The 13,727-nt window shown below is 51.2% G+C and overlaps 1 protein-coding gene across 1 annotated transcript; it reads right to left on the minus strand.

Annotated features, from left to right (window-relative positions):
• Positions 10,448–11,920, minus strand: LOC8054350 (aspartyl protease family protein 2). Its single transcript, XM_002468137.1, has one exon. The coding sequence runs from the start codon at positions 11,918–11,920 to the stop codon at positions 10,448–10,450; it is 1,473 nt and encodes a 490-aa protein (XP_002468182.1).

Raw genomic sequence — 13,727 nt, forward strand, 5'->3', positions numbered from 1 at the left:
CGACCTCCTTCGGGTACCCCTTCTCCAGCCTGCTCAAGTCGATCAGGGGGTAGTGGGCGCGCACCATGCTGAGGACGTGCGCGCCGGCAAACTCCCCGGCGTCCTTCACGAACTGCTGGAGCCAGTCCCACGCCCGTTGCGCCTTCTCGACCGGGGTCAACTGTGGCGCGCGGGGCTGGCTCTCCGGGAGCTCGGGACTGATCAGGTCTAGGACCGGGGACACTCCTTTCCAGATCCTGCAACAGTTGACCTTCCAGGAGTCCCGGTCCTTGATCAGATCATCCAGGTGCTTCTTGGCGTTCACCTTGAGCACTGCAAACGAAACAAAGCGTTATTTTCGGCATACCAAACAAACAAAGGGGCGACAAGCAGCAGCTAGCAAGGCGGCACCCATTACGAGATAATTCCCGGTCTTTCCGACCCAATTCCTCTCCTGCTCGCCGCCCGGACTCCAGCGCACCGGCGAGCTGTTGGCTGAGCTGCTCCTTCTCTTGTCGGAGGCGCGCCACCTCCTCCTCCAAGTCTGCGTGAATCATAAACTGGTCGGTACAGCAAACTACACAAGTACGCAAAGCTGCTCGGAGCGTGTGACTAACCTTCTCGCTGCCGGTACTGGTCGGCCAAGCGACGAGTGAGGTCGAGACGACGCTCCTCTTGGGCGCTCATCTCGGCCACCTTCTCCCCGACTTCCGATCGCAGCCGGTCTACCTCCGCGGCCAGGGCCTTGTTCTCGGCCACGACGCCTTCTATCTGGTCAAAGCACCGTTTCCGGTACTTTGCCGTTTTCATTACGCCCTACAAAGCGAACATATAATGACCATGCAAGAAAAGGCATAGAGTGTACAGCAGTACAAAAAGTCGCTTACCTTGACTTCGTCGACGAGGCGCTTGGCCGCGCGCTCCACCCTGGCGGCCTCCTCGGTCTCGGCGAGCTCCTCATGAACGATAAAGTGATCCCCGCGTTGGCGCCACACATATACGTGTTGGCGGCCATCACGGGGACGACCCTCAATCTCTTCCACCTCGTCATCGGAGGCCGCCCGGGTTTTCTCCTCCTGCGCTGCGTCACCCCCGGTGGTGGTCCCAGGCATTACTGGCCCCCGGACCAGACCCGGGGAGCCTGCAGCCGAAGAGGTTCCTGCTCGGGGCGGCGTGGGGACTCCACTCCCCCCGGCAGGAGGAGGGGTCGGGGCTCTTCCCTCCTCTTCTGTGGAGCCAGCTGGGGGAGCCTCTTCAGCCCTGGTCGGGCTGCCTGTCGTAGTCGGTGCCGCGGTCGGGAGCCCCTCGGTGCTCCCAAGCGCGGCTGCAGCTGTAGGCTGCTCTGTGGTCTGGGGGGCCGTATCTTCAGCAGCGCGGACAGGCTCGCCCGTCCCCTGGCTGGCAGCCTGGCCGGGGTCGACATCCGACGCCGCACTACAGGAACAAAAGTATAATAAAAAAAAAGCAAAGAGGAGTCCAAAATACGTAAGTTGAACACTTACAGGTCCGATCGACGGTGGGTCGCGGTGAACCTCCTCCTCGCCCGGCCGGTCGGCACCTGCCCCCCCATCTCGACAACTTGCGGTGCAGGGGGGTCGCCGGCCACTCGATCAGTAGCGGTCGGCGCATTATCTGGGCGGCTCCGAGGCCGTCGGACTAACGACGGTGCAGCCTCCTCGTCGTCGTCATCGTCGTCAACGATCCGCACGAGCCGACGACGCTTCGGCGCTTGGCTACTCTCCGCCGGTAGATCTGCCGGCAACTCCGGTGTCGGCAAGGAATCTGCCGGCAATGGCCTTTTCCCCGCTACCCTCTCTTCGGTGGTCGGGATGGGGCGGGCTTGTTCCTCCTCACTACTGGTGTAACGAGTACACCTAGCAGCATCGACTTCTGGCAGGTCTTCTCCCGCAGGATTCTCCATCCCCGGTGCCAGTGATACATACACTGTGCACCGGTCGACATCGCCGATCTGCAAAAGCAACAAAGATGCGTCAACTACGGACGATATACGAATGCTAAAACAAAATACTCTGCAACATACCTTTGGTGCTGGTCGGCCTAACTTGAAGGCTTGCACCCGATCACTGCCGCGGATGAAGCCTCCGTCCGCAAAGTTGAACAGCTCATTCAACAGCCGTTGTACCTCCGCCTTCTCCAAGATCTCCGGTCGCATCCTGGTCGGGTCCACGCTTCCGGAATACTCGTACGCCGAGTGCACCCTCTTCTGGCAGGGCATCACCCGACGGCAAATGAAGTTGCCGACCACGCCAAGCCCATCCAGGCGCGACCAGTCGATCAGCTTCATCAGATCCGCCACTTGACCGTCGAACTCCGGGCGGTCGGTCCAGCTTACCCTCTTCTCGGGAATGTACCCCACGTCGCAGAACGTGGAGCTGCCCGGTTCCTCCCTGACGTAGAACCACTTCCTATACCATTCGGTCAAGGAAGTGTTCCATGGACAGTGTAGGTAGTGATTCTTCATTCCATCACGAAGGTTGAGGTACACTCCACCTGCAACCTTAGAGCCTCCAACTGCTCCCTTCTTCCTCAAGCAGAAAAGGTAACGGAAAAGATCGAAGTGTGGCTCTATGCCAACATAGGCCTCGCACAGATGAATAAACGTGGAAATAAGGAGAATTGAGTTCGGGTGCAGATTGCAAATCCCGATCTCATAATACAGAAGAAGACCTTGGAGAAAAGGATGAACCGGAACCCCAAAGCCCCTCTTAATGAAATCTTCGAACACAACGATCTCACCGGCACGAGGGTCGGGGAAGCTTTCTCCTTCCGGTGCTCTCCAGCCGCCGAGCTTCGAGCTGTGCAGGAGTCCCATGTCGACGAGGTCACCGAGGGATTTGGTGGTGCTACGGGACTTCTTCCACTCCTTGGCCATCAGTTCAGCCCTCTTCTTGGCGTTGCTCTTCGCCATTGGAGGTGAGAAATGGATTTGGGTTACGAAGATGCAGGTGATTGAAGGAGGCGAAAATGGAAGGCTTGAGGGCAATGGCAGGGTAAGGAGTACCGGCGGAACTGTCAGGTTTTTTATAACCCGCAACTCCACCTCTCCCACTTCCCGTATTCTCGGGAAGTGAGCGGGCCATGCGGCGGATGTGGCGTTTCGGTTTATAATGATTATAGACAATTAATGCGGCGGAGTTTTCGTACCAATTGATGGTTCCCTTTTTCTCAAACCACGCAGAGGGCGGCTGTACAGTTGCCAGGCGCAACTTTTCATGCGTCCATCTGACAACCCATCAGGAGGTCTCGTCATGTCAACTTTAACTGAAAAGATCGTTTCAATAAAAAGAAGACAAATATGCCAGAGAGTCAACAATCCGGGGACTGCACCGACCACCGAGCACTTGACGCTCGGGGACTGATCGCCCAGCCTATCAGCTCGGAACTTCAAGGACTGCACCGACCACCGAGCACTCGACGCTCGGGGACTGGTCGCCCAGTCTATCAGCTCGGAACTTCAAGGACTGCACCGACCACCGAGCACTCGACGCTCGGGGACTGGTCGCCCAGTCTATCAGCTCGGAACTTCCAAGGCTGCACCGACCACCGAGCACTCGATGCTCGGGGACTGGTCGTACAGTATAGCAGCGCAGAATTCTAAGGAGCGCACTTGGTGCTTGGGGACTGGTCGTCATACTATTATACACCCGGGGACTGGTCGATTAGTCTATTCAATTGCAGACGGACTGGTAAATTCAATTTTTTAGACCTTGCTACAAGGCTCATACTTTGCCTTCCAGCAAGCTCGGGGACTACATCGGTACGATGCATCTGGCGATGCATCTCAGTTACAGAATTTCTTTGAGGACTTTTATTTTGACCCTGGCACCACGTGCCTACGTCACCTACTACCAGGCTCGGGGACTAAGTGGGCACACTTCACCTTGCGGTGAATATGCTTGCTTTTTTAATGTTTATACGTTTCAAAAAAGTAAAGTGGGCACACTTCACCAGGAAAGAAATCTTTTTTAATTTAGAGCACCACGCATTCTTCGAACAACTCGCTTCTTCGATGTCGATGTTGATCAACTGTCTTTCGAGTTGGTCAAAGAACCGTTGCAACTGTTTGGGCGACTTTCCCACTTATTGAAGACGTCAAGTCTCACTGATCGAAGAAGCTCAAGACGGCGTGTTACATCACAATACATGGTGCTCGGGGACTAGCTGTGGGGGTATAAACCCCTATACCCTTACGGCTAGACTTCGGCCAGGAGGCTTGGCCCATTACGAGACGAGTTCAAGGCTTGATCCGACAACCTGGAGTTCCGCGCAAGGAAACAAGATGTGGAGATCAAGCAGGATTCTAGTCGGTTAGAATAGGAATTGATATCGAATTATCCATGGCAATTGTAACCGACTAGGATTAGTTTCCGGATCTGTAACCCTGCCCTCCAGACTATATAAGGAGGGGCAAGGGACCCCCCTAGGACACATCATATTCTCTCAACACAAATCAATACAACCAGACGCAGGACGTAGGTATTACGCCAACTCGGCGGCCGAACCTGGATAAAAAGCTTGTCCGTGTCTTGCGTCACCATCGAGTTCGTAGTTTGCGCACCGTCTACCGATAAACTACTACCATGGGTATACCCCAAGGTAGACTACCGACCAGCTTTCGTCGACATCACCCTTTCTGGGCTTGCTCCTTCCGTGTTTGCACTACCGCGATACCCTCGGGCGACACCACATCGCCGGTAGCCGATGCGGCGGACGTCGCTGGTGTCTTTTCTGTGCCCATCGAGTGCCTGGTATGAGGACAACGACGCGCCGCACACAGAGCACTCGTACTCGTACCCGTACTGTAGCCACGCTCGCTCTCGATCTCCTGAATGTAAGGTCCGGCGGCTCGCCGGAGCTTGGAACGTGCCGGCACCGTCGATGCTCGGTGCGCGGTCACCACAGGAACACGAACACGAGGACGAGAGAGAACACGAGACACAGCGATTAGGTTTAGCCGCGATTGGCGCAACCTTACCAGATGCAACAAACTTGATATATATATGGCTCGATCCGAGATCCCCGCCACGGTTGGCAGCTGCGAGATACGCCGTCATTTGCGGACGTCCACGCGACAAGCACGGCATGCGCGCCGTGGCGGGGTGAACCTATCTGGGCACGGTCACAGCGTCGAGACGTGCAAGTCTCCGCCTCAACCCGTGATTCTACGTGCTAAACAAAATGTTCACAACTTAATTGAACTATTACAATGCATCTAATCAAAGGAAATATGCACTTTGACACGATTACGACGAGCTCTGCTCCAACATTCACCCCCTTAATCGTGACAGATCTCACCGACGCCCAGCTTCTGACGCATCTCAATGAACTTGACTCTGCCCAGCGGCTTTGTCAATATATCAGCCAGCTGCTTATCAGTACCAATGTGCTCCACTTCGGCAATCCCATTAGCAACACACTCCCTGATGTAATGATACCGAGTATCTATGTGTTTGCTTCGATCATGAAACACTGGATTTTTGCTCAGCTCAATGGCTACTTTGTTGTCGATCAGAAGCCTGAATCTTTCAACACTTCTCCCTGTCAAATCTGCAATGAGCCTGCTCAGCCATACTCCTTGACAGGCAGCCGATGCAGCTGCAATGTACTCAGCCTCACAACTTGATAGGGAAACAACCCTTTGTTTCTGTGAGCACCAAGTTATCACATTCCCATTCAGAAAGAACACCACACCTAAAGTGCTTCTTCTCTTCTCCAGATCACCAGCATGATCACTATCAGAGAACCCCAACAGTTTCAACTCTGAAGTGGCATAACTCCTATATGTGCAACCATAATCAGTAGTGCCTGCAATATATCTCACAATTTTCTTTACTGCAGCCCAATGTTCATCAGTAGGAGATTCTATGAATCTACTGACCATCCCCACTCCAAAGGCAATGTCAGGTCTAGTATTGACCAAGTACCTCAAACTGCCAACAATGCTCCTGAATTTAGTCACATCCCTAGTCATATCTGGTTTCCCAGGCAACAGTTTGTTGTTTTGTTCCATTGGAATATCCAGTGGATTACAGCCCTTCATTCCACACTGCTCTACAATCTTTGCAGCATATGCTCTTTGGCAAACAGTTATTTTTCCTGGTTGTTGATTCACCTCCATCCCCAGATAGTAACTCAAAAGCCCCAAGTCACTCATACTGAAGGTCTTGCTCATCTGATCCTTGAATTCTGCAATTCTTCTCTTGTCAGGACCACAAATGATGAGATCATCTACATACACTCCCAGCAGCAATAGCGAATCACTACTGCCCCTTTTATAGACTGCATGCTCCTCTTCACTCCTGCAAAACCCCAACTTCACAAGTTCTTGATCAAGCTTTGAGTTCCAGGCTCTTGGTGCCTGTTTCAGGCCATACAAAGCCTTTTCAAGTTTCAGCACCTTCCCTGTCTGGTTTGGATTCAGAAAACCTGGTGGCTGTTGGACATATACTTCCTCCTGTAGATCGCCATTCAAAAATGCAGATTTTACATCCATATGATGCACTTCCCAATTTCCATGAGCAGCTAGAGCTAGAATTACTCTGACAGTCTCTAGTCTAGCAACAGGAGCAAATACCTCCTCATAGTCCACCCCATGCCTTTGAACATATCCCTTTGCCACAAGTCTAGCGTTGTGCTTCAGAATGTTACCTTCAGGATCCCTCTTAACCTTGTATACCCACTTCAGGCCTATTGCTCTGTGACCCTTTGGAAGAGTTGCATAATGCCAGGTGTTGTTATTTTGAATTGACAGCAACTCACTCTTCATGGCTTCTACCCAACATTCTTCTTCCAGTGCCTCATCCACACCCAGTGGTTCATCAGCTGCTAGCATGCACACCCCACTGTATTCAAAATCCTGAACTTCTTCAGTGGAATCAAACAAGTCATTCAGTGTCCTGAATCTCAGTGGCCCTCCAAAGGTTTCTTCAGAGTGCTGACTCGGTGGTGTTGCAAAATTGTGCCCAGCTGGTGCACCTAGGTTGCCCTGGGGGCTTGGTGTAGCTTCATCATGACCCACTACACCTCCTTCAACAGCAGACCCACCCCCTACTTCTTCTGTTGCGGGACCATCGACATTGTCACCTATTGTCGGATTTCTGTCAGACTGCTCATAGTGAACAATAAAGCCATCTGACAGTTGATCTGCACTTGTGCCTGCATTGGTCCAGTCCCAAGGTTGTTGTTCATCAAAAATGACATCCCTGCTGACTACCAATCTCTTGGCTGCAGGATCAAAGAATCTGTAACCTTTGGTACCTGACTCATAGCATATGAAGACCATCTTCTTGGATCTGTCAGATAGCTTCTTCAATCCTGGACCAACCACTTTCACATGAGCAACACCTCCAAACGTTCTAAGGTGACTCACTTTTGGTTTCTTTCCATGCCAAGCTTCAAAAGGTGTTTTCTTGCTCAGGCTCTTGGTAGGAGACCTGTTAAGAATGTAAACAGCAGTACAGACTGCCTCACCCCACAATTCAGATGGCACCAACATTGTTTTCAGCAAACACCTAGCCATTTCTACCACAGTTTGGTTTCTTCTTTCTACAACTCTATTCTGCTGTGGTGTATATGGTGTGGTGGTATAGTGTTTAATGCCCTCCTGACTGCAGAAAATGGAGAACAGATTGGAGACAAATTCTCCCCCCCTATCTGTTCTCAGGGACTTTAGCTTGTTGCCACACTCAAGTTCAGCTCTGAGTTTAATCTTCTTGAAACACTCTAAAGCCTGATCCTTGGTCTTGAGCATCTCCACCCACATATACCTGCTGCAGTCATGAACTACCAACAGAAAATAGGATGCTCCCCCAACTGTCTTGGGAGTAATATGCCCACACAAATCAGCATGCACCAGCTCCAACCCCTTCTCTGCTCTAAAACTCGACACTTGAGGAAAAGGTTTCCTATGTTGTTTGCCAAGGGTGCAACCATCACAGACTTTCTCTACCCTTGTTACTACTGGCAACCCTTCTACCATCTGTTTAGTGCCTAGGTCATTCAGTGCTCTGAAATTCAGGTGCCCATATCTAGCATGCCATAACCATGATGCATTTTCAGACTGAGCGAGCAGACACACTGGTGAAACTAGACCAAACTTAGCCAAATAAAGTCTATTGCCAGTTCTAGGTGCAGAGATCAGCAAAGTCCTATCTTGATCAAACACACGAAGCCTTCCATCTCCTAGAACGACCCAAAAGTTTTTCTCCTCTAACTGACCCAAGCTAACAATATTACTTTTCAGCTTTGGAATATAATAGACGTCAGTTAGTACCTTGTGACCATGTTGGCGATCTTCCATCACCACAGAGCCCATGCCACAAATCTCGACTCGTGAACCATCACCAAATCGCACTGTACCGCGAACGCTCTCATCGAGCTGTGTCAGCATCGATCGTGTTCCGGTCATGTGGTTACTGGCCCCAGCGTCCAGCACCCACACATCATCAGGGACATGCACCGGGATCACCTTTTCAGTCAGATGGACACACTGAGCTGGGTCGCGCACGACGTCGCAGGTTGCCAGCATCAGCGCACCCACCTGATCGCCGCCACCAATGGCCACGTTCGCCTCGGCCGGCGCTGCGTCCTTCTTCCTCTCCTTCTTCGGGCGTTTGCAGTCCTCCGCCCAATGACCGTAGATGCCGCAATTCCGGCATCGGCCTTTCCTCCGTGGCGTGCCCTCGGATGTCAGTTTGACCGAGCCCGAGGCACCACCATCTGAGCGCGCCGCCATCTTCCCCTTTGAGGAACCAGTGCCGCCGCCGCCACTATTCCCTCCCGGTTTCGATCCGGATTGGAATCGGTGCTTGTGTTTTTCAAGCCAGTCTTCTTCGGCGAGCATGAGGCGTCCCGCCTTGTCCACGATCTGGTCCACCTTGTCCTCGAGACGATCTTCTGCCGCTCGCAGTCGACCCACGAGCTCATCAACCGTCATCTCCTTGAGGTTGCAGAACATCTCGATGGAGACAACCATCTGTGTGAACCTGGCAGGTACCACGCGCAAGAATTTCTTGACGACGCGCACGTCCTCCACGGTCTCACCGAGGGTCTTGAGGTTGCCCACGAGATTGTTCATCCTCATGGCAAATTCCTCGATCGACTCTCCTTCCTTGAACGCGATGTTCTCAAACTCCCTAAGGAGCCTTTGGGCGTTTACTTCCTTCACCCGATCTGCACCAATCCGCATCACCTTCACCGCCTCCCACGCTTCCTTCACCGTCTTGTGGCGCCCAAGGGACTGCCACATCTCCTTCGGTACCGAACGCAGGAGTGAGCTCATAGCCTGCCGATCCTGCGACCGCTTGGGGTTGGTTCCTGGGTCGATCACCCCCCAGATCTCCAACGCCTCGAAGTTGCACTGCATCAACATAGCCCACTCGGAGTAATTATCGCATGTGAGCATCGGCCACATCAACGACGACTCCTTGACACCGCCTGAGTTCTGGTTGTCGCCCATGGCGATCACCGGCGGCTGACGAAGAGAGACGGCTTGTACTTTCATGGATGGATCTCGCGGTGGACCTACGGCTCCACTCGATTGCAAGCTCCTCGCTCACCTCGCTTTGATACCACAATGTAAGGTCCGGCGGCTCGCCGGAGCTTGGAACGTGTCGGCACCGTCGATGCTCGGTGCGCGGTCACCACAGGAACACGAACACGAGGACGAGAGAGAACACGAGACACAGCGATTAGGTTTAGCCGCGATTGGCGCAACCTTACCAGATGCAACAAACTTGATATATATATGGCTCGATCCGAGATCCCCGCCACGGTTGGCAGCTGCGAGATACGCCGTCATTTGCGGACGTCCACGCGACAAGCACGGCATGCGCGCCGTGGCGGGGTGAGCCTATCTGGGCACGGTCACAGCGTCGAGACGTGCAAGTCTCCGCCTCAACCCGTGATTCTACGTGCTAAACAAAATGTTCACAACTTAATTGAACTACTACAATGCATCTAATCAAAGGAAATATGCACTTTGACACGATTACGACGAGCTCTGCTCCAACACTGAAGAACCTGAAGAAGCAAAAGCATCACCGGGTGGGTGCAGACAGCAGACCTTAAATGTTCCTGCTTCAATCCTTGCTTTGATCCTCTTGAGATTAATCTAGAGCAATAGATGCACACGAGCAAGAATCCCAGATGAACCAGTGACTTGCCGGTGCTGAAGGTTGGATTAAAAAAATAGCTAGCTTGATTTAGAGATTCTGCTTGCTGCGGACGGTGCTTATTTTGAGAGTCTAAATAGTTTTAGAGAGCTAGTTTAGATATCTAAATTTAGATATGCTCTTAGAGTTGCTCTTAGTTAGATATTGGAGACTGTGTTGTTGTCCTAAATGACTTTCTCTATGGTATGGAGTGACTACATGGCTGACTAGGTGCTATCAGCACTTTCACTTGTGCAACCCATGCTCTAACTCACCAGAAGTCGGAATAATTATAATCAGCAGCTATTGGGCGCAAATCCAACACGGCCACCGATGTCGTACACGATGCGGAACCCCTGCTGCTGGATGTTGCCGATGATGGAAACGCTATGGTCACCGGTGGCAGCAAACGCAAAGCACACGGTGCCCATGGAGTCCACGGGGATGAGGTAGTTCTTGGGCTGGAGCTTCACCTCGACGCTGCCGGCGAAGTGCATTGACACGGTGGGCACCTTCTTCATGCCCCGGCCACCCACGGTGTAGCACGTATCGAAGAAGCCGGAGGGGCCGCCAATGGAGACCTGGCCGAGGTCCACTGCCACGGCACGGAAGGCATCACGGAACGCCGTGTACGCGGGGCGGGCAAGCCGCGTCACGGCGGTGCCGGAGTCCACAATGACACCGCCGCGGCCGGTGTACGGGTCTAGCTGGAGGTCGCGCTCGGTGACGCCCGGCACGCGCACGCCGCCCACGCTGATGCCGGTGAGCCGCACGTAGTAGAACGTGGGCATGTTCAGGTTGAGGACTGTGGGGGTGAAGGACACTGGCGGGGAGGTGTCCACGGCGCCGGCACCAAAGGTGAGGGTGGAGGAGAGGGAGCCTGGGCCGGAGAGGAAGTCGACCAGGCAGTAGGAGAAGGTCCCGTTGTGGTCGATCTGGTTCGGGAACGACATGAGGCCACGGCCGAGGCCCAGGATCCCCGCCGCCGGCGCCCCGAATAGGCCCTTGTTGTCATGGCCGCAGCCGATCGATATGCGCGGTAGCCGGACACCGCCCGCGAAGGTCAGCGTCTCCTCGATGAAGTCTCCCACCGTCGTAGAGCCGTCCCCGTAGCCCACGGTGTAGACGCACGTCCCGCGCTTCGCGTCGCCGCCGCCGGATCGTCCCAACGCTTGGCAATCTGCCGCATTGAAACTCATTTCGCGGTATGACGTCGAGTGCCGCGGGTCGAACACGGGTCCGGACTGCGGGTAGCAACGCCTGCATGGCTGGCACTGCAGCCACGTGAGGTCGCTGGCCGTGTCCAGCGCCAGCAGCGCCTCGACGCCCGGCGTGCCCACCGCAATCTTGGCGATGTACTCCCCGCTCGTCGGCGCCCTGGACACCACCGGCGCCACGAACCCGCGTGCGCTGGAGAGCCCAGCGACCGGCGGCGGCGTACCGTTCGCAGCAGCTTTCGAGATGATCCACGCTGCCCTCAGCACGTCCCGCTGCAGGCGGCGCGCCAGGAGCTGGGCTGGGGTGGCGTTCGCTGCGAACCTGTCGCGGTGGAGCAGGCGAATGTGCAGAGTGGACGATGACGCAGCGACGTCCTCCTGCGCCTGAGCGTCGTCGTCGGCAGCCGCCGGGGCGCTATATGCGTGCGGAGACAGAGGAGTTACCGCATAACTGTGGTACTCGTACTCCACAGGCGTGGCGAGCCCGACGACGGCGGCGTGGGAGTGCGCGGCGAGCAGCAGGAGAAGTCCGGCGATACACAACGACGCCATGGTCATTAGCAAGCGAGCAGTAGTCGTACTTCTCTGGATCGTACCTCCAGCCCACAATATAATATTATTTTGTTCCCAGTCAAACTTCTCAACTTTTAACTATGGCCTTGTTTAGTTTATTTTTTTTAGATTTTCAATTATATTAAATTTTACGGCACATACTTAAAGTACTAAATATAAATTAAAAAAATAATTAATTATATAATTTGTTTGTAATTTGCGAGACGAATCTTTTGAGCTTAGTTTATGACTAGATAATAATTATCAAATATAAACAAACAGTGCTATAGATGTTTGTATCATTATCTATAAATGTAGTTCTCCTATCCTAGTCCAACAGCTTCTCCACTAAAGCCCAAGATGGAGCCAGAGCATAAGACCCCAGTCAAACTATAATATAATATTATTTGGTTCCCAGTCAAACTACTAGACATATTAACATATCTTTAAATGCGCTACCAAAATATGTATTTTTCTAGCGCAAACTACTTGAATATGTTTTTGGCCTATCTAATGAATATATTGAATGTTATAAATATTTGTATCTTTATTATCTACTAGCAAATAAGTAGTCAAATTAAAGCACGAGTTTTTTTTAAAAAATACAATCTTGAAAGTTTTTTTTGTGCAAACACAAAAAACCTTCCTCGCAGTATATCATAGCTTTAGTTTTCATATGATGCATGTATTGTTAAAATAATATCAAATTGTGTGCTTCCTTTGATGAGAACCCACAAACAATATGTAATTCTAACACTGGATTAATTGAACAATCAGCTGAACCACACATTAATTTAGACTGGACTGGATCAATTGAGGCCTTATTTAGATCCAAAAAGTTTTTGGATTTTGACACTGCAGCATTTTTATTTTTATTTGACAAACATTGTCCAATCATAGAGTAATTAGGCTTAAAAAATTCGTCTCGAGATTTATAGGCAAATTGTACAATTAATTTTTATTTTTATCCATATTTAATGTTCTATGCATGTGCCGCAAGATTTGATGTGACGAGAAATCTTGAATTTTTTTGTTTTTAGGTTGAACTAAACAAGGCCTGAACAATCAACGGAGCCAGATTTTAGGGGGGCTTCGAATCACAGGATTTCTAAAGGAAAAACTCAGGAATCAGCAATCTTTTCGTTTGGCTGATAAGCTATGGCAGAAAGCACTGTTGATTAATTTATTGTTAGATAAAAACATTGCTGAATGGTTCGGTTGATAAGTCTAAACGAACCGTAGGAAAGGTAGAGAAAAATTTCCTTCATGGGTCACTTGAACGTATTCCACAGGAATTGAAACATCCACTCTAGCCTCATTTTTCCCCTCTTGCTTGTGTAAATGATTAGTAGACCTTGGAACAAGTGAGTTAAAGTATTTAGTTTGAAAAGTGATATTCTAGACCATTAACTAAATGAATAAATTTGGATTATGCACTTCCTAATATTCCTATCTCTATGAATTTCCCATGAGTATCCAAACACCTATCTTCTACGATATTTCTATAGTTTTCAATCCTCTGTTTTATAACTCAGTTTCTATGGAATTCTTATCTTTTTTCTATTCCTGAGCTTTTGCAATCCTACATTCCAAAAGAAATCTTAATAATATAGTAATACGTGTGTTTTGTTTCTTTTCAATCGTTCTGGTTACTTCTAGAGGACATTGATTGCAAGTCTCCGGGCACAGAAAATAAATAAGCTTAGATACCCAAAATATCTAAGGATATTCAGATTAGCGACGGTAACAAATCTTTATATCTTATAATCAATTAAAATTATGCTTAGTCTACTTAGAGCTGTTGTTT

This window comes from Sorghum bicolor, chromosome 1 (assembly GCF_000003195.3).
Source record: "Sorghum bicolor cultivar BTx623 chromosome 1, Sorghum_bicolor_NCBIv3, whole genome shotgun sequence".
Lineage (NCBI taxonomy): Eukaryota > Viridiplantae > Streptophyta > Magnoliopsida > Poales > Poaceae > Sorghum > Sorghum bicolor.

What these genes read in the sequence shown, in the direction of transcription:
- LOC8054350 (XM_002468137.1), bottom strand. Translation starts at nt 11,920, where the DNA reads ATGGCGTCGTTGTGTATCGCCGGACTTCTCCTGCTGCTCGCCGCGCAC.